Genomic DNA, 24,741 nt, shown 5'->3' on the forward strand with positions numbered 1-24,741 from the left:
CTACTACGATTCAAAGGTACCAACCCCAAAACCTTATCCTTGAGTTATAAATAGCCCAAGAAGGTAAGGTTTTGGGGTTAATCACTCTCTTACACTCATATACACACACAGCCACCTTACATCCTTATCTATCTTCATCTTCCCCAAAAACGAGTTCTTACTCTCACACTGGAGGCGCCGAGGGACCCAAACCCCCCTGCCGATGTTATTTTGTAGGAGCCCCATGACAGCTACAACGCCACCGCGATAAAGGTTTTCAAGCAAGGCGATTGAAGGAGCAGCCCTGCTACATGAAGTTATCATTATTATTTCACTCCAATGTATAAACATTTAAATTATTAAAAATATTTTTGTATCCAAAAAAGTGTTATATAATAAAAACATATTTTACTTTCTTTATACAAATAATAATTTATTTATTTAGTATTTTTTTAAAATTCATTTCAACATTAAACTAAATATGATATCAAAGATGAACTTTCACCCTCATATCACATTTCAAATCCTTCACCATTTCATGAACCATCAAATCCCTAGGTGACAGTTATTTTTTACTTCATCCATGTCATGTAATAGTAGTCTGTTTGATCATGGTTAGTAAAACATTATATTAGATGGTATCAAAATGAAAAAGCCATTTGTGAAATTGTACCATTAAAGATATATTTTAAATAAAGTAAGTTGATATGTTTAATTATATATAAAATTTATATATATATGCCGATTTGCTTGGAACACCCACATCAAATATTTATTTAACAATTTAAACAAATAATTAAAAAAAATATGATGATCAGGATACTTATAATTGGATATGAGGTTATTAGATGAATTGAAATGTTCATGTGAAGTATTGATTGTGAGATAATAATGGCTTGATTAGTATGGAAAAGATATAGGTATATATTGTAAAAAGTATGAACTTTTATGAAAATTGATACCATATAGATGTCAAAAGTATTTAACAGTAAAAAATGAAAATATCAACAGTATAATGTTATATAAAGAATATGTTATATATTTAAAATATTTAACTCATATATATTTAAAATTAACTCATGTTTGCTTAATAAATGGTATTAGATAGATAGGTAAACACTTAAACTTGGAGGAAAAAGAGTTTTACATGAGATTAAGCGATTTGTAATGTAAATTGGGCTCGTGCAATCTTTTTGTCTTAATCTTTTACCTGAAGTCATCTGGGGAAGATGAAATCCTTAAAATTATATCAACAGCTTTTCTGTTGTGTGCACACACTAGAAAGCTAGGTGACAAGCCTTGATCCTGCCTGGAACAGAAATTTAATAAGCTCGATTTTCGGACCGGTCAATTCAGTCCAGTTCTGGACGCCCAGCCCAACTTGGCAATATATATAGCACTAAAAACCTACATCTATCCAATTAGTTTACAAAAGATGCCATAATCACAAAAACCACCTGCTCACCAATATGCTATGGACTGTCAAATGGCAAATTCATACAATTCTAGGCTTCTATCTTTTTAATGAACTCCCAAGCAGTTCGACTTTGTATATAACTAAAATAAATTTTCTGAAGATTGGAAAAGAAAAAAAAAAGCAACTTTGTAAACTCGCAGCAAATCTCTTCTTTACATTCAATAATGGACTATCACCTCTATACCAGAATGGCCCTCCTGTAAAACTTACATGTACAAGATAACAATAACAAGCTCTTCATCTTTTGCATCTTTGGGTCTCTTCAACTTTTGTAACTTATCTTCGGATTTTTGTTTCTGTTGGTGGCGACGACTGAGAGCCGCTACCAAGTGCAGCTGCAGCAGACTCCACGTGCGTAAGAAGATACTCGTAGATTTTCTTTCGAATCCTTTCAATTGTTTCTGAAGATATGTGTGTGTTCTCTTCTTCATCCTTGCCAGTTGCAATACCATCCAACCAATCATTCACACTTTTGAGTTGAGTCAACATGTTAGCTATTTGACCATTATCTGATAAAGTTGAAACATCCACTTTTGCATCCAAGAATCGCTCAAGAAACTCAAGAAACCAATCCTGTGATTCCATTTGTAACATTTCAGCAAGATCGATAGCTTCATTAAGACCATCTCCTCTGTACCATTCTACCTGAGCCTGAGGTGGGAGTGGAGGAGGAACCTTAGGCTTCTGACCAACGATTTTTGAGCTCACTGTTTGCCTAAGTTTGGATTGGGTTTTGGTAGAAGTACTCTTAGAAGAATTCTCTAGGACTAATATGGCTTCATTTGCAGGAATATTTTTCGGGCTCGGAGATGAAGTTGAAGTTGGAATAGTGGTTGATATGCCTTGTTTGCTGAATAATGAAAAGGATGATAAACTTGTGATCAAAGCAGCATCAACCCAAGAAGCCGATTGTTTACGTCTTTCAGATGTGACCTTAAGTACATCATCAGAAGGAATTTTTTCCCCGTCCGATGACGATCCAGATGTGGTGGTTTTAGAAAGGGAAGAAACGATTTGATGACAACTTTTTAAGCTAGAATGAAAAGTCAAAAATTGTTCCACAGTGGACTGGGGATTATCTTCTTTTGCACAGTTACTTAAATCAGAATATGTACTGCAAATTAAAAAATGAGAGCTGGTAAATTTCATTAATGATCCTATATAAACCTCAAAACTTGAGTAGGCAAAACATATTTTCTAATTATGTGGAACAATATAAATTTGAATAGATTTATGGACACTAAGAGATGGAATGCTATGTGTGTATGTGCGCGCTATACACCCTTGAAAATATATAGGACTTATGGTTTACTCACGGACGCCGATTCTCCCCCACACACACCAAAGTTATGATGGTGATTGGTGAGTCCATGCATCCACTTTACGACAAGCTGACTTAACTACAGTAAAAGCCAAACTGCTCAGCTTTATCTAATGCCACTTTGCAGTACAGTAATATCTTAGATGCTGCAATGCTCCTTTTCTTTTCATTTTTTTCAATTATTTCAAAAAAACTTGTTGAAACCAAAGGTTAGTTGCACTAGCAACAATGTCCAGACTTCAGAATATGATGTATATATATGACATAAAGCAAAAAGCTCAAACAATGGAAAGCAGTTATTGGTGAAATAATAAATTATACCTTAAACAACCCAGTAAACTCTCTGCAGCTGAAGCCTCTTCCAGTGCTACTATGGCAGCCATTTGTGCTGCATCTCTGTGCTTCAGAACTTCCTGCATGCAAATAAGATACTTCTATTTCCTCTGTTTTTTTAAGTATATGATGCTATCCAATGAAACACGAATACGTCTTTTGTGTAAAATCTGGATATAACTATATATATGTTGGAATCTATAAGATAAACCCTATCCGAGAATTTTAAATTGAACAACATAGTAAGTCTTCCGACAGATAAAAGGTAAAATAACTATAGGACGTTGTGCTAGCAATGTACATATATTTCATGGAATATATCTAATTACATGTGTAATAGTGCACAAGAAGGTTAATAACTGGGTGTCAATATAATTCAATTGAAAGATCTTACCTTTCCTAAGTTTGCAAGGGAAGATGGCAGTAAATTCCACGAAGCACTTCCATCCGTTAGTCTTCTTCTACTCAAAGAAACTTTGTTAAAGTTTCCAGGTAAGCCATGATTAGCATTATTTCTTGGTGATTTCTTTCCAACAGATGTAATCTGCTTACGTAACTTATTAGGATCAACCAGATTCCCATTTGTTGTAGCTATGTTTGCAGACAGACCAGCCTTATTTTCTTCCTTGAAAGATTTTGAGGATACCTTCACCTTGGTGTCTTCTTTAGGAGGAAACCTTTCGCTTGTCGATTTTCTTGGAACCTGTGCAACATATGTTAATTAGGGGGAGAAAGGACATGAATCATTTTCCAAAAAAAAAATCCAAAAAAATGGGCGACCTATTATCAATCACCAGATTACTTACTTATCTAGACAAATCATAGGATTGGAAGAACAAAGTGATAATTGTTCTCATTACCAATGTTCACACTTCACATAAGAGAAACATTGACTGCTCAGAAGTTTAGTGGTATATATGAAGCATAAGAATTGCTACAGTTACCATGTACTGTTTAGCTTCTCTTCAGCTAAAATTATAATAAAATAACAATAATCATAACTTTTTTTTTGCTAATACAACAACAACAACAACAACAACAACAATAATAATAATAATGATAATAATAATAATAATAATAATAATAATAATAATAATAATAATAATAATAATAATAACAATAATCATAACTTGAAACCTTCTTCTGCTAACTTAATTAAGAGTGTATATACGGAGTAACTACAACGAAAACAAGTAGTATTTTTGCAGTCAAGTCTGACATTTTATGAAGCAATAAAATTTAACAGTAACAATCACAAACAGAACTAGAAACATATAGTATGGTAAAAACATTAACAAGATATACATTGAGAAAACTCCAATTTGCTGAATAATGTACTTCAACTAAAACGTAAATTAAACTACATGAATATGACGTTGTCAGCATTGAAAGTATTTTATACACAAAAAATTTGAAATGATTACTTATTAGTTACTTTAAACCATCATGGCTCTAATAATCCATCTAACAACCAGCTGAACCAGAGAGTATTTGTTGATGGGCTAATAATTTAATTGTACACGCTATCAGATCCTCGTGACAGTTAATGACTATATATAGACAGGTTACAAAACAACATTTGAGCCTTGAAAGTTCGATAGAACAATTAAAACTCACCGAAAAACTTGCTGATTCAGGCTTTAAATGACTTTTTGTAGTCCTCAATCTTGGACTGTCTCTAGCCTTCACATCCATATTTCCTTCCCAACTTTTTCTTAAGGCCTTTGGCCCCGACCCGATTCCCTGAATAAAATTACTTACCGAGCTTCCTGCAGCTGTCTTCCTTTTAGTTGGACTTGTCCCACGAACTGAGGTTGCCTTATCCCCTGATGCCAGTTTACTAGTTTTCCCAAACCCGACAATTTTTCCCTGCTGCTTGATCCCATTAGAAAACTTCTCAAAAGAATTTGGTAATGAATAACAACTCATTGGTGACGAAGGAATTGACCGTGAACTCAAAGACTTCTTCAACACCGGTTCCTTCTTCTCAACCGAGCCCAAACCCACCTTCAACATTTGAGACTTGGACCTCATCAAAGACGGTGAATTCCCATTCCCTTGATCCTCCTTAAAACTACCACTTACTTTCAACGATGCAAACTTCTTATCCCTCCTCATCCCAACACTACTACTACTACTACTGCTACTACCCAATACTTTGGATACAGGCTTAGACTTGTCCAAACTTTTGGAACCCGACAACAAATTAGCATCATTACTAAGAAATCCCAAAGAATGAGTTGCAACTAAATCTTCAGGGCTTCCAACGCAAGGATGGCGCCCTGGAACCGGCCTAACCCCGTATAAAACAGGAACGGGAGAAGCAACTTGTAACCTATCTACATGTATAAACTGACCCAATTGTATCTTATCACTTAAAATGAGATCAACATGTTCATCAGGAAGAGAAACATAAGTAGCATGAGAAGAATCAGATACCTTCAAGTAAAAGCCTTTATTGGAAAACAACTCTCCACCAGCTAATGCAGGAACAATCCCCACAACCTGTAAAAGAGATGACCTGTGCTCACCACCAACTTTAACATTTGTATTCATATGTTGAAGAAGCATCAATAAAACACCAGGGACTAAAGTAGCCATTCTTCACAACTTCAATATGCATCACTTTCACAAAACCCCAATTCATATAACTCAATTTATACCAAATCCCAAATCATAAATTTCAAGATTTCACAATATACTTAATTTTTTCATGACCCAAATAATTAAATTTCAAGATTCTTGATTTGGGAATACAGGAAAAGAACAAACAGAAAAAAAATAGAGATTCTTAATTTATAAAGAAATATAATGTAAATGAACAATTGAGGTTGAAAGGTCCCAGCTTTGCAGCACAATTTACAATTGGCGGAGAGAATGAGGATCTATTGACCAAACTGACAGAGAAAATGACTTAATACTGAATTATTAAGTTGGGGGCCTTTCAACAAAAAAATATGATATTATGTATTTATATGCTCAATTTATGCTTTTTATTTTTCATTCCTAGTTTTTTTATTCAAATATTTATGATAAATTGATCAAAAAGTATTAAATTCTTTTAAACGTAAATAAAATAACAGTTACCGAATGTAACGGCCAATTTTAACTTAAAAGACTAATATATCTCACCTATATAAGATATGTGCTTATTTACCGGAGTTGGACATCCCTACGTAAATTGAATTTTTTTTTGAAAAAAATGTACATAATTGATAATGAAAATGCATAGGGCATAATAAAAAATATCGAATTGAAGAAATATAAAATAGATTAATTAGTAATTTTCGTGCATAGATAATCAAGTGATAGGTTAAAGATGATTTTTTATAATTTTAGTAAGTACATTTAAAAATAGAAAAGTATCCGGAAAGCAAATTTCATTTAAATAATAAGAAATGTCCTACATTTCAAATCTGTCTTCTTATTTACCCATGAATTAATATTTACTATGAAAGAAGAAAATTAAAATTGGAAGGGAAAATAATACATAGTGTAAAATGCAGAAGTTTGTAAAACAAATTCAAGGGTGGAGTGTGGTTTATCATCTCAAAGTTATTAATCTGCCTTTGCTTCCAAGATACAGACAATTGCAAAGTACTATGTTGCGGATTTGTCAGCTTTCTCATCTTCACTATTGCATTATAGTAATTTTCTTCGATTACCCAAGTTAAAAGATCTTTACATAAGTAAAATTATAGAATTCCTACAATATTCAAACTGGAGTGACTTTGGCATCATTCCAACGCCGCTCCTATGTCCTCCTTTCAGGGAAGCATGACCCATAGAAGATGCTTAAGAGTTACTAATTTAGTGCTTCCAACCCTTTGAGTGCCCAACTGTGTAACAACAATCAAGCATATGATAATATATAACAATAAAAGATGTTTATGCCTTGTATTTTTGCCTCTTCATAAAACATGTGTATTATGACAAACTTGTGGTATAACTTGGAATAAAAAGGTTAAAGGAGAAAGAGCCATAAGAACTAACCACTTCCACCAAAACTACCCCAAAATTGAAGATTGCTCCTATTGACATGCTTAGCCAGGGACCTGGCTCCAATAGTCAATGTACAACTTTTAACCTCAAGCCAAGGAATAAAAGCTTAATTACAATACAGATAAATATTGTACTCCCTCTGTCCCATTGATTATTATACGTCTACTATTTGCACGTATTTTGAGGCATTTATAAAATATAGTTCCGTAATATTTTTTTCAATTTTTTTTTTGAATAAAAGTTTAAACATGAAACTTTTATTCAAAAAAAAAAATTAGAAAAATATTATGGAATTATATTTTAAATGAGTATTGAAAAGCGTGCCGAAAAGTAACGTATAAAAATCAATGGGACAGAGGTGTGACAGAGGGAGTAACAAACACTATGAAAAACAGAATGATGCAATGACAGGTACTTGTTTTACAACTCTTAAAATTTTGATTTACAGATTATAAAAACTTGGGGGGAAATGACTTTTTATCTATAAGTAACAAATATTTGAAAATTAGGTTATCATTTGAAACATTTTTAATAATTTAATTTTGTTTCAAACTACTGTTGTGATCACAAAGTTTTTCTTGGATTAAAACCACACTGCCTTTTGTGGATGAGACAAATTTTCAGCATATTCTCTTTTGCATTCACTAAATGAAGTAAATGTTGCTGCTTTTTAATGACACTGAAACCAACAGTCAAATTCAAAATAATAGCTTTGTAAAAAAACAAGTGGCTGTTGCTGTAAGGGCATCTTGTATGGTATAGCCAATGTACCAAGTGGTATCTTGTCTGGAATTTGCCATGTACCAGGTGTATTTAAGTTTAACTACACCCTATTCAATCTGTAGCAACTGAATTCTAATTTTAGTAATACTTGCCCATGGGGAAAAAACAGAGGGTGACATTGGACTACTAATTATTTCTAAAACTCGATCAAGAAAATCAAATATGTTGAAATAAAAAAAATAGTAGACACAGTGAATAGACAAATACGTCCATAGTATTTCTCATACATTTGCATTATGTGGAGACAAAAAAGATGAAAACAATGATGATCTTGGTGGAGGAAGTGCCACTCTACTTGTCCCTTCAGTGTGAACTATACCCAGAAGTCGCTGAACACCTTCATAACTCAACCCCTGCACAGATTCAAGATTTTGGTTATTTGAACTACTTAAGCTATAATTGCAATTTCTTTTGCTAATGGTACCATTGACTGAACAATTGCAGCAGAATGATTAACAGTTGACATTATCATCTTCGCAAAAGGGCAGTTTAGCAGGGCATTTATGAGTGTATCCGGTGTGTGCAAGAAGCATAATGTTCATATATAAGATCAATTAGCGATGTTCTATTCACAAGTAACATGTCACTAACACAAAAACATTGAAAGAAAAACTATCAGATATGAGATAATGTCAAGCAAACTACAAAAATTACAGTAGTAGTATCGAACACTACCATAATGGCGTTAATTAATAATACTTTTGACAATACTTCTAATTAATTTTTCTCACATGCTAAAAGTAGGGAGATTACATCACTGGTAATAGGAAAGAAAAACATCCTTACTAGATACCAATTTTTCTTATACAGAAACCGTAAAATTACGGAGATGGGTATGCCCATCTCAACTGCCTTTTCCTTATTCATTATTTTTAGTTTTAAAAAAAAATCATTTGATATGGAGTTTATACTTCACCAGAAGTCCAGAACAACTTGGTTTGAGGATATTATGAACATAATGGTAAAATATTAGATATACTTGCAGCATTAGTATTCCAATCTTATAAATGAAGGCATATGATGAGCTTCCCCGAAGAACATGGTTTGCACTATTATAGGAAGTGGTGAACATTTCTGAAGAACTTTTTCTATGATGTTCGAAATCGTCGTGGGGAAGAACAATATAACCAGTCAACAATGCCTTAAATATGATTGGCTATGAAGCAGTTTCACGGACAATACCACCTTTGTTTTAAGCAAACTCACCCTGAGAATGAAAGCCATAATATCAGAAAGCTGAGAGGATGGTTTTGTAACGCGTATTGCGAGAACACCATTTAACCTCTCCTTCTCTTTGGGATAAAAATTTCGGTAAATTTGCACACCTGTAAAGTTTCAGCTCAATTATACCAACAAGTAAAAGTATAAATACATCACTGAGAGTACATTTAAAAAAAAAAAAAAAAGAACTGTCATAGTCATCAACATTTTAAGTGCAAAACGTGCAACCATCAACTAAAGAATAAATTAGTGTTTATCGAATGAAGAAGATAAAGATTAAGAATCAAAAGGGAACAATGATAAATTGCAGGTTTTGGCAAATCTTCTACACAAAATCCAATAATTGATTGTCCCCCGCTCTGAAGTAGCAATAACTAACAAGAGTGGCTCAATCAAAGATAATAGGTTTTAATCTATTGCAATCTGATGCATAACAAGATGGAAGGACAAAAGAAAGACTTTAAAAATGACAAGACAAGAGTGTGAGACTGTTTCCATTTTTTATTTTTTTTTTGATGAACAGACTAGGTTTCCATTTAATTGAAAAGCACTATGACATATAAGAAAATTTAAGCAGATACCTTCTTCAATAGCCTTTACCCCGGGAAGTACTTTCTCAATACTTTCCGCCTCTAACATTTCAGAAAAGGAAGCATACTTGAGGACATCCTGCAGAAAAATGAGTTATATCTTGCTGAACATCAGAGGAAGAGATGAGGTGCATAAATCTACTATTACCTGAACCTGAAGCACCAAACATTTGTTAAAGAGAATTAATGCTCCCGGACTCATTCTGATATCACATGTAAGAAAACATTAGAATAAGGAACAGAGACAAAACATATAATTGAGCAACAGCACTTTGTTTCACCCTTTTACTAGGATTTAGACCAATTCCCTATATAAATTAAATGTCAACTTACCACACAAAAAAAAAATTAAAGGTTTAACACATACTTCTTCAATCACTTTACCTAAGAAAATGGGAATTTAGTAAATTTTAGTATAATAGATCTTTGCTTCAGGAGTAGTTCTCCAAAAATAAAAGGGTCACGGTGGTCATTGACCCTCGGAGTGAAATATAGCTATTAAATCAGAATAATAATGGTCGAAAACTTCGAGTGATTCCATCACAGAGGCAAATATAATAAATTTCTGCCAGACTGCCAACCAACAATTTTAATTTGATTTTATACAGTTTACAAGCCAACATATTACAGTTTACAAGCCAACATATTACTGTTTCCAAGTTAGATTCTGAAAAGATTCAATCTGACTAGGACATCTGCTTAAGTTTAAGTAAACACCTTTTGTAGTCACCAACAGCGCACCTTCCTTCAACTGTTTTCAGTCCATCTGCATAATAGTGGCACAACACAAGATAAGACTTGGATGTGGACATGATTTAGAAGATAAGAGCATCTCCAACAACCCCACATTTGAAGCTCTTAAGTTAAATTATGAGGAAAATTCTTTGAAACCATATTCCAAAAGCCTCCTAACACTTACTCAAATAGTTAGGAGTCATTTTATTGTCCTCATTTTTAAGAGTCTCTCTCCTCTCCTTTCTCTTCCATTACTTATACCATGACATATTTTCAATTTTTTTAATAATCATAATTCTCTCTCTCCCAATACCATGAATAAATTTATTAATAAAAAATAACTTAAGGGTATGGATAGAAATGTTGTTGGAGATGATAAGTACTTTTATGTCTTAAATAGCTTAGAGGCAATTTAATTACGTTCTTTTTTAGAACAAAATTTAGGAGCTTGATGAAGCTGCTCAAAGACTTGCAAACAAAAAGGCATAGGTAAAAGAATTTTATTTTGAGTGGAACTTAGTTCTTAATATAATTAAAGAAATTGTGAAGGTAAGAGATGTGAAATGGCACTTAGGAAGTATAGGTTTCCGAAATTGACTGTAGTAGTTAAAATAAAATGCGAGGATTGTAATTTCATCAAGTTATATGATATTTCAGAAAACAGATTCTGAAGTAAAAAACTCCACCAACTCTAAAATCTATTCAACTGTTCGTCTAAATTTTACAATCTTTTGACGCACTGCCCCCACAGCTTTTAGATGTATCAGGACAAGGAGTGAAGGACTAGGTACGTGTAATTAAGATACCGAGAAGAATACAGGTAGTAATTAGTACCTTTGAGCTGGGAAAAGAAAGGCTGACGAACATGTAAATCAAAATTCAACATCTTCAATACCTGCTATGAGATAAAGCGCATTGATGAAGATAGTAGATCTAGTATGGTCAATAGAGGCATAAACAAATGCAAAGTATAAAAGTAATGAACAAAACATTTACTCACTCACTTGTACCAGTTCAGATCCTTTCTCCCTAATCAATTTGATCCATTCTTCTTCTTTCAGTTTAAGGAATTCTTCTGTGTGGATTAATGCTGTGTTCTCCTTAGGACCACAAAAGGCTCCCGATGATATGGATTTACATAAAGCTAATGCGAGATTCTTGTATAAAGAATACGCTGGTACGCCTTCAGTGAAATCTGAGGCAGGAAAGAAATGGTATTGACTTTTACTCAAAGATTAGCTCGCTGACCTATGAAGCCATGGTAAAGGCATACAGCCAAAATCTTGATTGACAATAATTACAAATTTTGCTTCATAATTATAACTGCAATGTACTCTACAACAGATACTCCAATTACATAAGCACTTGCATGAAGATGCTGAAGCACAGAACTATCTATTAATTATAATAATGAATGCAGAATATTGGGCTATCCACATACAACCATAGACAGTCAAAATCAATAAAAAATTTGCGACAATTTAAACACAATCACAACACAATTCTACAATAATTATTAAGCAACTTTATCCATTTCCAAAAAATGGTATAAATATGCAGACTAGACCTCAACCATCATCGATGTTACAAAACAACATGCATGATTTAAATTAGGTGCTTTTAACAATTAGAAGTACACTATTTACTAGTTTTAGGATAAAACTAATTTTATAGGTATTATGACACCGGAATGATTTTAATCACGAGAATACGAGATGGCATCTATTTAAACACAGGGAGAATGAAAATGAAAAATTGCTCAACGATTCTGGTTCTTTGCATGTGTAAGTTCACCCTCGAGTTACTTTTAGGCTTGTGGCATATCATGCAAAAAGCCAATGACTATATCCTTTATTCAGTTGGAGAGACTATAATGGGGAAAGGAATGGAATGAAAAATTTTGTACAAAATTTAGAGCGCACATAAATGTGGGAGCAAAATTTTCTATTACGTAGTTTGCTAGGAATATTATTAGGATGGAGAATAAAGCAAAATCAATGGGTTTTAGTTTAGATTGCTAGAAACGGAAAATAATACGACGTTATAATCCTCATTTCACTCCACGACAATACAGATGCTCATCGAAAGTACTACTTGTGATGCAATAACCATGATCCATGAAATTCTTCAATTCTATTTAAAAGCATGGAGTTACAAATGTTAAGTTGGTTGTATAGGGGGTTAATGCCATTGCAACTATCAATGAATTACCCCATTTTCCCCGTATTTTATCAAAGGTATCGGCTACTTACCCTTTTATGAGTTATATAAGTAAATAAGTAAAGAAATGTTCATTGCTGCAACACCAGAATACCACATTTTAGATTCTTCTTCGAATTTGAGCAAGCTTTAGATGAGTTACCCACCCGCAAATCTATACATATATTAGTAAATTATGGTAAAATAATGGAGGTGAAGATGAAAGGGGAGATGAATGATTACCTATGATGCAATCATCCTCATCATCATGTTTAAGGAGACTGGAACAGAATTGTGGACTTAAACCTAAGTCTAAAACTCCAAGAGTTCCGTCCAAGAGTGTCAGCTTCAACACTTGTTCCATACATTCCTCTACCTTCACCTCCATTTCCTGCCCCAAATCACCCGTATCTTCTTTTGACTTTTCAGGATTAATGACCTTTGCAGGGTTAGTCCCTTGCCAATTTCACAACACAATATATTAATCACCTTACAAAATTCAATAATATATTTCCTTTTATTGTCAAAAAAAATAATATATTTCCTTTTATTCAATAATATAATTTATTTTATCCCTTATTACTGATAGCAGTTTCGTGATAATATCAAATGAATTGCCCTCTAAGCCTATATCAAACCTGTATGATCTTCTCACGCAATCTAACTTCTTAAATCCTTGTTATCCAAACGCAACTACTCGTTAACAAAGTTTTACATTTTCAACAATATAAGATTAATAAAAATTACAAGCAAAACTATGAACTCTATGTATGGATATATGTGCATATGTTAAAACTCAAGGTAAAGAATATTCAATTGTACGCAAAGTTGTATTTTTTAGATTATGGTGTATACTTCGTGAATCAACCTTAAAAGAAAGTATATTCAAGTATATTTATAGATTAAGTTAACTTTCAAATTCAAACAACAACACTATCGATCTTGACCAAGTCTCACGGCTAGTTCGTTTATAGTTGAATGTTAAGATAATCTTTAAAATATATTTAAACTAAAGAAAAGATAGATTTGAAAACAATTTAACAAGTTTAATTAAACCAACCTAAAAGAAAGTTTTGTTTAAAAGAATTTGTATAGCAGATTAGCTCTAATATATTTAAATACGTTAAATATACAATAGAGTCCTTACAAAACTCATTCATATTACTTTTCCTTAAAATATGTAGGATATGTTTATCCTGGATAATTCCTGATAGTAACTGTGAGCGGGCTGATAAACTTGTCGAATACAAGTTAACTTGCTGAAAGACTAAGTCTATCATGAAATCTGACTTCTGCAAAATAATGTTAATAACATATCGATATTAGGTAATCTGCTTGCTAATAAGTCAGAATAACAAGTTATAAGTTTGCTCATAGTGTGATCATCAAAATTATAAGAGTATCTGTAATAACCCCCAAAATTTTGAACTTTTTTATAACCCTTGTGAATAGTGTTTTAGCTGAATGAGAAAACTTTTCATGTCACACTATGTAGGGGTTCTGTTATGGATATTCTGAGATTTTATTAGTACTCTACATGATATATAAGTGTATGTAAAGATCACCAGAATCCAATTCCGAACACTTTGATTTTTCCCGGAAATCCACTAGATACGGAAAGAATTGAGTATAAGGTAACAGGATAAAAATGATTTAAATTAAAGGATTATAAGAGAGGATCATAAAAGGAATATAATATATTGAGAAAGGTTAAGGGAACCTAAGTAATAAGATCCCGGGTATGATCCCTCAAACGATAAACGAAAACGAAAGTTAAGCGAACCGTATAACAGATCAGCGGTCATTAGGCAAACAATTAGGAAGTTAATCAAAGAGATTAGTGGGGATGAGGTCACCCAACCAATGAGAAGAGGACAAGGAGGGAAAGATGACATCATAGCATGACATAAGCATGACATGGGAAGGAAGGAAATGTGGTGGATTATTAACCACACAAAATCAAGGGCAAATAGATAATTTACCAAAACAAAAACAAAACTACAACCAACCAAGCCAAATAATTCATTCTTCATCAAAACAAAAAAAAACCAAGGCATTATTTCTTCATTGCTCTCGGCTTTTACTATTGCAAAGGAAGAAGAAATTCAAAACTAAAGATCAAGGCTTCCTAAATTGGTAAGATAATTCCCTAGTATTCCTTATGCATAGTTATGGCTATATTATGAGTTTAAGCACCCCATTCATTCTCAATCTTCTTCAATAAATCAATGAAGAAGACAATGAATAGTGACTTCAAGAATTTTAACTTGATTTTCTTATTTTTCCTTTAAGATCCAAGCATCCCTAAGACTTCTCAAGGCTTCTTAAGGCTTCCTAGCTACTCCCACCACTTCAAGGAAGGTATATCATCTCCAAACCCTAGATTCTTTTGTATAATAAGATGATTTTGATTGTTATGATGATATAGTAGCTTAATGCTTGTGGTTTAGAGTTTGGGTTGGAGTGGTAGTGAAATGGAATGGTGAATCTTGTTGTTTTGGTTAAAAGAACTTAAGTATAGTTAAATTCAAGCTTAGGCATAAGTATAAATGTTAATATTGAATTGATTGGGGCTGTTATGATGTGATAAGGATGGACTTTGGTTGTATGAATGGATTGAGGTTGAATTGTGATGGTTTTTGAATGGTTTAAAATTGGGAAATCGCGTAAACATAGCCGTCGTAATGTCCGATTTACTTTAGACTGCTTTTGTTTATAACATTTGGACCCGAGAACTCCCTTCTAGATTATGACCATTGCCATGTTTAGATAGCTCATGTTACGAGCTTCGTTTTGATATGTAGTTCGTTCGATTCCGATGCACGGTTTAGGAGAAACGACCGTTCCAAGTAACGGCGTTTCGCGAACGAAACTTTTCCCCTCGCCTTACTTTGAAATATAGGTTAAAGACCAAAAACGGTTAATTAATGTATGAAACAATTATGGTAAGTGTGTTAGGCAGTTGGTAAGACACCCGCGAAAGAATTGCCTTAAAACTCGTAATGGTTAATTTATTAAAAATGGTGGAGCCGAGGGTACTCGAGTGACTTAAGAGAATCAGTAAGCGCAAAACAAGCGTTAGAGTCTAAGTTAGTTAAAGTATAGATTAACAAGTGACTTTGGTTTAATTCCAACTTACTTGTTGTTTATAGGTTACCAGACTCGTCCCGAGCCTTTTATCACCCCCAGTCGCTCAGGCAAGTTTTCTATCCGTTATACTGTTGTTGTGATGTATACACTGGTATATGCATTATCTTGTAATAGATGCATGATGGTTATGTTAGCAAATTCTTGCGATATATTGTAGCATGTGATATGGTACATATGCATGCCTGTTTCGTATTCTTGCCATATATATCTGTTGGTTCAGTTGATAATACCTATGCTAGAGAATAACGGTAATTTGCATATACCCTTAGTATAGGGACCCAAAGGTGAAAACATTTTCTAAAACCGGGAGTCGAGGATCCCGAGTAGATTTTATATATATATATTTTTATATATATATGGTTATAGTTTTCACAACTATTAATCGAATAAGGGCTATTCGATAACTTTATTTTATTATTGAATATTATTTCGAATATTCATCCGAGGACTTATGACTCCTTTATTTTATTATTGAATATTATTTCGAATATTCATCTGAGGGCTTATGACTCCTTTATTTTATTATTGAAAATTATTTCGAATATTCATTCGAGGGCTTATGACTCAGCTTATTTTATTTATTGAATATTATTTGAATATTCATTTAAGGATCTATGACTCCGATTATTTGCTGAGATATATTCTTTATTTTATTAAAGAATAAGGTGTCGATAATCAAACTTATTTTCGATTATTCAATTAAAGATAGTACTTTCATATAAGTATATCTTTGGTTATTTAATATCCATTTCAAGTATAAGTTTTAAAACTTCTACTTCGATTATTTTTATAAGATTATTCTCTATGGGAATATTATTTAAATAATAATATTCAGATATTTTCTAAATATATTGGGACTGATTTACCTAATTAAATCAGCATTACTCCAAACACTCTTTAAAGTGTTTTCGAGTCTTCAAAATGATTTTTAAAAGTTAGAGCGGATCCCAAAACTCATTTTTATATTTAAGATCTTCCTTTCAAAGGGGATTTAAATACTCGCTTAAAACCTGGGGGATCCAGCTCTGTGGTGCATTTTACATTCGCAACGTGGTTGCTGTTTTGAGAAAACAAATGAATTGATTACTTACCCAACGTTCGGGAAGTAAGCCCATCTAATTGAGTCGGCATAAGCGACAGGCCGGGGTACGGTCTATCATAGTGTAAGTGGCTGGGTGGCAGTCCATCAACGCGTAAGAGGCCGGGTGGCGGTCCAGCACAAGGTCCTTATGTGGCCAGGGTGATGACCGGTGGGGGATTCATCCATCTACTAGTAGAAAAGGTTACTTATTGGTATCTTTGCCTGATCAGCAAGATGTCAGGTTTATGCCAAAATTCTTTTCCTTTCCAAAAATTCATTGGATGTTACAAACTCTGTTCATACTTTACATAACAGAGGTTCCAGGAAATGTTTAAGAGATATATATGTGGATATATATCGGGACTAAATAAAGTATCTCATAACTTTATTTCATTCAATAATATTTCAAAGATTGAATCTATTCAAGTCTTAACTTGTGGTCTCATCTATGGGATGACCTTTTTTTTAAAAAACCTATAATACTTTGAACAGTGGTAGTTCAAGCAGCCTTATAAATGAAATAAGTATAGTGAAGTATTTGGTAACTTCATCTTCCTTTAAGCTTATATCCAGTAAGTAATTATCTTACTTTTGATAAAGGTTTTCAGTAAGTTATCTATTAGATACTTGCATTATTGATTACACTATATATTATCTTGCGAGCTGTAAGGCTCACTCTTGCTTTATTTCTTCATCACATTACAACAGTTAGGAAGGATGGCCAGACTCCAGCAGACCCAGCGCAAGAGCGTGGGAAGCGCCCCGCGCCTTCCCGTTGAGATCATAGCTGCTATAGCTGCAGAGGTAGATCTATCTGTAGATCAGACCATCTACTTTTGAGAATCAATTATGTATAATTATAACTTGTGGCAGATAATGGCAATTAATTGTAAACTTATTAAGTAATCATTTTGGGTTGTAATAACTTTTAAATTGTGGATTCAAAGACTTGTACTTATTTCAATTTCATCTCTGAGACTATAACGGGTTGTGGTGTGTGTTAGTGTGGGGTCACAGCATAAGGTTAATTATTAGTAATTAAGTGAAGTGATATTGTGGAAAGAAAGACCGTGACGACCCGGATCTCCGACCCCGGATCTGGGGGTGTTACAGTATCACTATCCCCCTTTTCGATGATTAAATAACTATTTAGGAAAGTAATGAACGCTCCCCCTTAATCTTATAAACATGTTCAAAATTTAAAACTTAACAAATATAAAGTAATAAATAATTTTTTAAGAAAACTAAGAAATACCAGCTATATCATTCATAACAGAACATATCCACATCAAACTTAATAGTGAACTTAATCACTTAGTTCAAACCAAAAACCAAGAATACTTAGAAAGTTAATCAACATGCCACGTAGTTCAAATCATGTTATAAAACCAAGCATTTAAAAAAAATAAAACACCCCTTTTCCTAAAATTACTCCGCCTTAATTATTAAAAAGGGAATAAAATTAGATAGTGTCATCAATTACATCAGTTTCTCCCTTGTCTTCTGCATCAACCTCTTGGAGAGCATCACCAGTTTCTGTAGGCTTTGAAGTCCCTTTTAAGTCTCTAATTTCAGCATCTTTAGCAAACGGCTTTTCCAAACCATAGACTTTTTCAAGTTTTTTTACTAGCAACAACTGATGTGTTATTTTTATATATACTGTAAGTGCACTGTACATGTTGTTAGCACAAACTAGCAAGTACATGTCGAATCCACAAGAAGACAAGTCTCAAGAATTTTTATCTAATTATTGCTAATTGTTCCTACATTGACAATAATTGTTGAGAATTTTCTATAACTAAATAATGCAAATAACTATGTTTTAAGAGTCAATTAATTAAAAGTCCGGGGCAATTGGGTTCACCATGCTTACACCAAACTGATTCCTAAGCTAAAGCGATTAAAGTGCTCACGCAACTAGAGTTTGTCAATCTCTCTCAAGTATTAACACTCTTGGAACATGATCACACAATAAGAACTTTTAGTAATTTAATTGTTCAAGTGATTAAAACATATGACGATTTCTTTCGAGTATCAACACTCTCAGAAACCCAATGATACTCCCGCATTCACATTCATTCAGCTAATCGTATGTGTGCCTCTGATTTGTATATTATCTCTCGATCTAGTACCATTATTGTATATAATTAGTCTATGATATTGGCCAATTACACAAACTAAGCATTAAAATATATAAATTAGAATCACTTAAACCAGTCAAAAAACTGTGAAGATTAAGCCATTATAATGGTGTACACATGGTTTTCCCATGCGTCCTAGATTACGACTACTCACTTATGCTAGGAATAAAAATAAGGAAAATAATTTAGGAAGCCATATAAAATTTATACTAAAATAAACAAAGAAGATAAAGAAGTACCTCAAACTTATATTATTGAAAAATAAGTATCCAAGCTAAAAAATCTATGAAAAAGATGAACTAAATCCTAGCTCCCAATAAAAGTACGTAAGTATTTATTCTCCGCTCTAGTTAATAAAAACTAACTCACTAATAATAAAATCTGATGTTAAATCTATAATCAAAATATTTTCTTATTCTAATAAAGTTACAAGAGACAATTCTAAACCGAATATGATTCCCTTGTAAAAAATTGCATCTCTCTGTTTTTCTCTGTTTCTGGGCTACTTTACTTGACCATCTTTGAATTAAAGAGAATTCTGTGGGTTTCACTTGGACTGTAAGATCATTAAAATTAGACTTCTAGATCTCTAAGTACGGCCGAAACATGGTTAAATCTTCTAATTTCTCAAGCTCTTCCAAATTATAATAATCATCTGTAGCTTCTTCATTTTCATTCAGATTTGATCCACTTTTAGAAGCTTCTATAGGCAGTGATCCTTCAACATTTTCTTCAGGAACTCTACACTCCTCTGCTACATGACATGTTGATTGCTGCTTGATCTTGTTCCTGTTTTCCATTATCTCAGATCCATGTTTGACATTTCTTTGCTTTTCCTCACTTCATGAATCTTCAACTTAGTATAAAGTTCATCCAATGACATTATATTGAATTTTAATCCTTTCCTGTTGGATGAGACTTTATTTCAATTGGTAAGGTAAAGTAATAACGAATTTTTTGTTTATCTGATTCTTCGAATATTTCTTATCGCGGATACTGTTAGTCGCTAAACACGCGCTAATATTACATGCAAGTATACGAGTTCGCAAGTAGTATAGAATCTTTTCTAGTTCGTTCCCACAGAGACTGTATTGGTTAACTAATTAATTCACACACTTAAGCAACAATGTATGGTTATTATTCAATGATAAGACGATAACAAATTGAGGTTATTTATAAATAAGAATTAAACTAATAATTATAACTAAGAGAATAATATTGACTGAATTAATATATATGACAAACATTGGATTCAAACTTCATTAAATACTTCATTCAATAGACTTATTATTCTCAACCTTAGCATGTAATGGTGATGACACTAATCAGACAACACGAAACTGATAAACGCTAACTTTCGTTGCAGGAGTACCATACTACCAGACATCCACAAAAGAGACAGAAGCTGAATAGACACCAATTATATTGAGACCCTATATGTCTATAGAATTTGACAACATAACGGTTTAATCACAAGTTGTCTATCGTGATTACATAGGGCAAGTAAGATGGGTAAAATTACCTAAGAATCATGTATAACAATACATGAACCTATGCTAGTATAGCAAGTTCTAAATTCTTAAATTCACTTTCGCTTCATTAAGAATTAACACATTATCTTATAACTTTGCGACGCTCATAAGACGAATACGCACAACCAATACTAGGATATCAATCAATCACCATGTACTAAGGTATCAAAACAATTTAACTAAAGAAATCCATAAATAAATCCGCTAGAACCCCACGATAACGATTAGCCCATGATCGGACTCATCATCAATGTGGGTTCCGATGAAAGCATGGTATAAAAAACGTAGTCTTTATAACGAATAAATAACAGAGTATAACACAAGAGTATAGGTTCAACAAAATAAGAAATGAGCATCCCAAATTACAACTCAAAACAAATATTCAAAAGAATAATCTAGATCGTCTTCGCCTTTGTTGATTCGTGCTATAGGTCTCTTGTCGTCTTCTCCTTAGCTCTGGTATGTTTCTCGCTTGATTACTTATTAAAAACAACCTTATTTGAATATATATAGCAGCCCTTTGCAATCTGGAAGTCTCCCCACTTAGAATCGAATTAGAATCAGGATTCTTTAATTTCACACTGGCGCGGCCGCGCGCTATCACAGCGCGGGCGCGCTGCCTTTCTGGAATCCTGGCGCGGCCACACGCAACCACAGCGTGGGCACGCCGTCCTTCTGGGAAAAGCTCAGATTTCATCTTTTTTCTTGCTGCTTCGAGCCGAATTTACATGAGATTTTATTCCAACACCACCTGGACACCAAATTAGCACCAAAACAATTCTAATTCACCTGATTACCTAGATAATATTGAAATGCAAAAACACTAGAAAACACGTTAAAATACTTAACAACTTGAGTACAAATGCATCAATTCAAAGCTTATTATAGCATTATATAGTGTCATAAATGCCACTCAACATACCCCCAAACTTGAATCGATGCTTGTCCTCAAGCATAAACAGACTCAAAGAACAAGAGAATAAAAAATGCATGAATGCAACGATCCCAATAGATTAAATAACTAAACCAATCGACAAGCAACATCAACAAATGCAGTTACTCGCATAAGACCAGTTAAATCATACAAATCAACTTACAAACTAGAGACGTGCGTGTGCTTACAGATATACTATCGCAACTAGATCAACAACCATGACTCACTACTTATCAAGACAATCGTAAGTTTATAAATAGAATAAAAGCTAGACTCAAAATAACTTATAACACTTCAATTCTATATATCGGAGTTTAACATGGATTCTGTTATGGATTAAAAACTAATATATATAATTGCTGTATTTATTACTAAGGAACGTGAGCTCAAGCCTTTAATGGTTACTCTCGTGTTTCGTAGCTTAACTCTGCCTTTACGAGATGCCTACGTATCTCTGTGAATTAGAGAATCAAGCCAAAAAATGTAGTTCTGATCTGTGGGGTGAGGCCCCTTATATAGATGTGGGAGTTCTTGAACTGGACGTGGTATAGGAGACTTGGTAGCCAAGTCTCGGAATTAGAATGGACTTTAGAGTCCTAAATAGTAGGAAACTGATTCCTTATCCTTCTAGGTCCCTTTGAGGCTAATCTTCAAGGATTTATGTCCTTATCGGGACTCTTTTCAATAGCTGATTTTTCCCTTATTAATTAATTAAGAAATTAATTAATATTCAGGGTTTTTGGGCCTTCTTTCTTCTATCAGGCCTGATCTGGTCCATCAGGCCTGATCACTGTGTTAACCTTTTTGGTCTGAATGTCATACATCTCCTTATTGGGCCTAGCAGCCCAAATCATGCATAATTAATATAATATTTAATTACACAATCAGGATTTATTTATCCCTATCATTTTCCCCCCAACTTTTGGGAAACCGTATAAGATTTCGCAAAAGTTAAGTTCGTTCATTCCCTTTCAGGGTACCGTTTTGCGTAAAGTGTGAAGCGACCTACACGTTTACAACGATTTGTCTTGTACGCGGCTTCAGGGTCGTTTAAAAACTTCCCCCTTTTTTTATTTTATCACCTTCTCCCTATTTTTAGGGATTTTCTTGTATTTTTTCAGGAATTTTCCCTTTTTCCCGGGATTTTTCCAAATTTTCTGCAATTTTCCACAAATATTTTCAAATTTCCAGCCCTTTTTCGACCAGGATCCTATTCGAAATTTCGACCTAGATCCTAGTCGAATTTTGGGCCAGCTTTGCAATCCTGGTCGAAGGACTTCGACTAGGATTCACGACCTGGATTTCGACCAGGATCCAAGTCGAACCTTCGACCCCGATCTAGGTCGAAAATTTGTCCTTGTTTTGATTCCTGGTCGTAAGGTTTCGACTAGGATTCACGACCTGGATTTCGACCAGGATCCTAGTCGAACCTTCGACCTGGATCTAGTTCGAAAATTATGTGCTTATTTGCTTCCTGGTCGTTAGATTTTGACTAGGATTCACGACCTCGGCTTCGACCAGGATCCTAGTTAATTCTTCGACCTGGATTTAAGTCTAGGTTTCTGTACCCCATACTTGAAAAATGTTGTACTTAATTCGACCTCGATCCTGGTCTTAGTTTCGACCTCAATCCAGTTCAATTATACCCGTAATTTTCGGGTGTCTGTTCAAAAGATTTCGAGCAGAATTCATGACTTGAAATTTGACCTGAATCCTGGTCTTTTATACCCGTTATTTTCGGGTGTCTATTCGAAAGATTTCGAGCAGAATTTACGACTTTAATTTCGACCTCAATCCTGGTCTTTTTGGGCTTCCTTCTAACCCAATTTGGATTGGGCCTTTGTTTGGGCCTAATCTTCTTTTTGGGCCTTATATATATATATTTTAAGGCTTTGAATTGGGCTTTGTATTTTTCCAAATCCTAATTGGATTTGGGCCTTTTAATTCCTATTGGGCCTCTTATTAATCTGGGTTTAATATATCAAATTACCCTGTTTAGAATTCTCTAGAATTCTCGGGAATTTTATTTAATTTCTTTCGAATTCCCTTGGAATATTCTGGAATGTTCCATTTTCTGGGCTTTTTTATTTGGGCCTCTATCCTCACTTCACTTTTCCTCCTATATAAAGGAGTGAGTAGAATCTACTGCTCCTCACTTTCTCATTTCTAAATTCTTCTTCTTCCTTCTTCTATTAAGAATCTCAGAGCAATAACAGTAAGTCGGAGTATCTTAAGCCCCAAAGCCTTCATTACTTCAGGTAAAATTTCTCCCTTTACTTCTTGTGCTAGTTTTTGCATAGTTTGCGCTTTTAAAATTTATCTCTTTATGTGCCCTTTTTTTCAGATGGATGATAAGAAAATGATCCGTTTGGCCAAGATGAATGTGGCTGGAAAGTCCAATGAATTCCCCATTCGATCAAGGTACACTTCATTGATCGATATGATCAACACCCGCGGGGACGAATACCCTTCTGATGCGCATCTAGACGCGCACGACCATATTAGTGTCTTGCGGGATCCAAAGGAGCTGGAAAAGTTGAGTGGTTGTTTCAGAATCAAGGATCCTTTCAAGCTAATTCTTGCAGGTCCGGCCGACAGGGCCTGTCAGTGGAGGAAGGACGCACTATGCGTCTACAGGGATACTCTAAGGGCAGGTATTAGACTCCCCTTTCACCCCTTTATTCCTGTTCTGCTAGCTGATGTGGGCATCAGCCCTTGCCAACTCCCTCCTAACTCTTGGAGGTTGATTATGTGTTATCTGTCGCAATGCGCAAGCACAACGTCCCTACCTCTGTTGCTGTTTTCAGAAAGATTTTGCAGTTCAAGAATAGCCCTGACAAGAATCCAGGTTGGGTTTCTTTAAACCAGCGCCCAACCATTCCTCACATAGTGAACGGGAAGTCCATCCCTGACAACAATTTGGGGTGGAAGAAAGATTTTCTGTTCGTCGTTTGGGAGGGTGGCGATTGGGGCACCCTATTTCGCTCTTCTTTTGGGCTAGCCGTAGATGGGAGCCCAAACGATATAATTTTGTCTGAGGAGAAGACCAGGGCTTTCAACCTCCTGACGCAAGATAATGGGACTTCCCATTCTTGGGATCTTATCAGGGAGACCGTTCTTGTAGAACACGGCCTTTCTCCCGTCCCTAAGAAGAGTACGTTTCATTTCTTATCTAGTTGTTTTTATTTCCTCCATTTTCTACTTTGCTAATTCTCAACTTACTTATCTCATTTGTTGTAGTGGCTGAGAAAATTGAGGAGGCT

General features: G+C 34.1%; 2 protein-coding genes across 5 annotated transcripts; both read right to left on the minus strand.

Annotated features, from left to right (window-relative positions):
* Positions 1-1,514: 1,514 nt before the first annotated feature.
* LOC141677420 (uncharacterized) lies at positions 1,515-6,029 on the minus strand. Of its 2 annotated transcripts, none has more exons than XM_074483349.1 (4): positions 4,728-6,029; positions 3,505-3,813; positions 3,099-3,190; positions 1,515-2,591 (listed from the first exon to the last, which is right to left on the minus strand). In XM_074483349.1, exons 1-4 carry the CDS (start codon positions 5,709-5,711, stop codon positions 1,733-1,735), a joined length of 2,244 nt encoding a protein of 747 aa, XP_074339450.1. In that variant the 5' UTR covers positions 5,712-6,029; the 3' UTR covers positions 1,515-1,732. The 2 variants fall into 2 exon arrangements, with proteins under 2 accessions (XP_074339450.1, XP_074339451.1); XM_074483350.1 differs by having other exon boundaries at positions 1,515-2,570; positions 4,728-6,028.
* Positions 6,030-6,766: 737 nt separating this feature from the next.
* Positions 6,767-13,115, minus strand: LOC141676651 (uncharacterized). Of its 3 annotated transcripts, none has more exons than XM_074482343.1 (10): positions 12,884-13,115; positions 11,446-11,636; positions 11,276-11,339; positions 10,424-10,472; positions 9,855-9,909; positions 9,698-9,785; positions 9,102-9,220; positions 8,123-8,248; positions 7,104-7,165; positions 6,767-6,949 (listed from the first exon to the last, which is right to left on the minus strand). In XM_074482343.1, exons 1-9 carry the CDS (start codon positions 13,026-13,028, stop codon positions 7,154-7,156), a joined length of 849 nt encoding a protein of 282 aa, XP_074338444.1. In that variant the 5' UTR covers positions 13,029-13,115; the 3' UTR covers positions 6,767-6,949; positions 7,104-7,153. The 3 variants fall into 3 exon arrangements, with proteins under 3 accessions (XP_074338444.1, XP_074338445.1, XP_074338447.1); XM_074482344.1 differs by having other exon boundaries at positions 6,774-6,949; positions 11,276-11,336; positions 12,884-13,114; XM_074482346.1 differs by lacking the exons at positions 6,767-6,949; positions 7,104-7,165 and having other exon boundaries at positions 8,043-8,248; positions 12,884-13,114.
* Positions 13,116-24,741: the final 11,626 nt, after the last annotated feature.

The sequence above is a fragment of the Apium graveolens genome, chromosome 8 (genome assembly GCF_009905375.1).
Source record: "Apium graveolens cultivar Ventura chromosome 8, ASM990537v1, whole genome shotgun sequence".
Taxonomy (NCBI): Eukaryota; Viridiplantae; Streptophyta; class Magnoliopsida; order Apiales; family Apiaceae; genus Apium; species Apium graveolens.

Excerpts from the sequence above, each read along its gene's own strand:
- LOC141676651 (XM_074482343.1), bottom strand. The coding sequence starts at position 13,028 with ATGGAGGTGAAGGTAGAGGAATGTATGGAACAAGTGTTGAAGCTGACA. Across the intron at positions 11,340-11,445 it reads AAGGATCTGAACTGGTACAA|CAGGTATTGAAGATGTTGAA; the intron begins GTGAGTGAGTAA and ends TTTATCTCATAG. Across the intron at positions 9,786-9,854 it reads GTTTGGTGCTTCAGGTTCAG|GATGTCCTCAAGTATGCTTC; the intron begins GTAATAGTAGAT and ends ATTTTTCTGCAG.
- LOC141677420 (XM_074483349.1), bottom strand. The coding sequence starts at position 5,711 with ATGGCTACTTTAGTCCCTGGTGTTTTATTGATGCTTCTTCAACATATG. Across the intron at positions 3,814-4,727 it reads CTGAATCAGCAAGTTTTTCG|GTTCCAAGAAAATCGACAAG; the intron begins GTGAGTTTTAAT and ends TATGTTGCACAG. Across the intron at positions 3,191-3,504 it reads CCCTTGCAAACTTAGGAAAG|GAAGTTCTGAAGCACAGAGA; the intron begins GTAAGATCTTTC and ends ATTTGCATGCAG.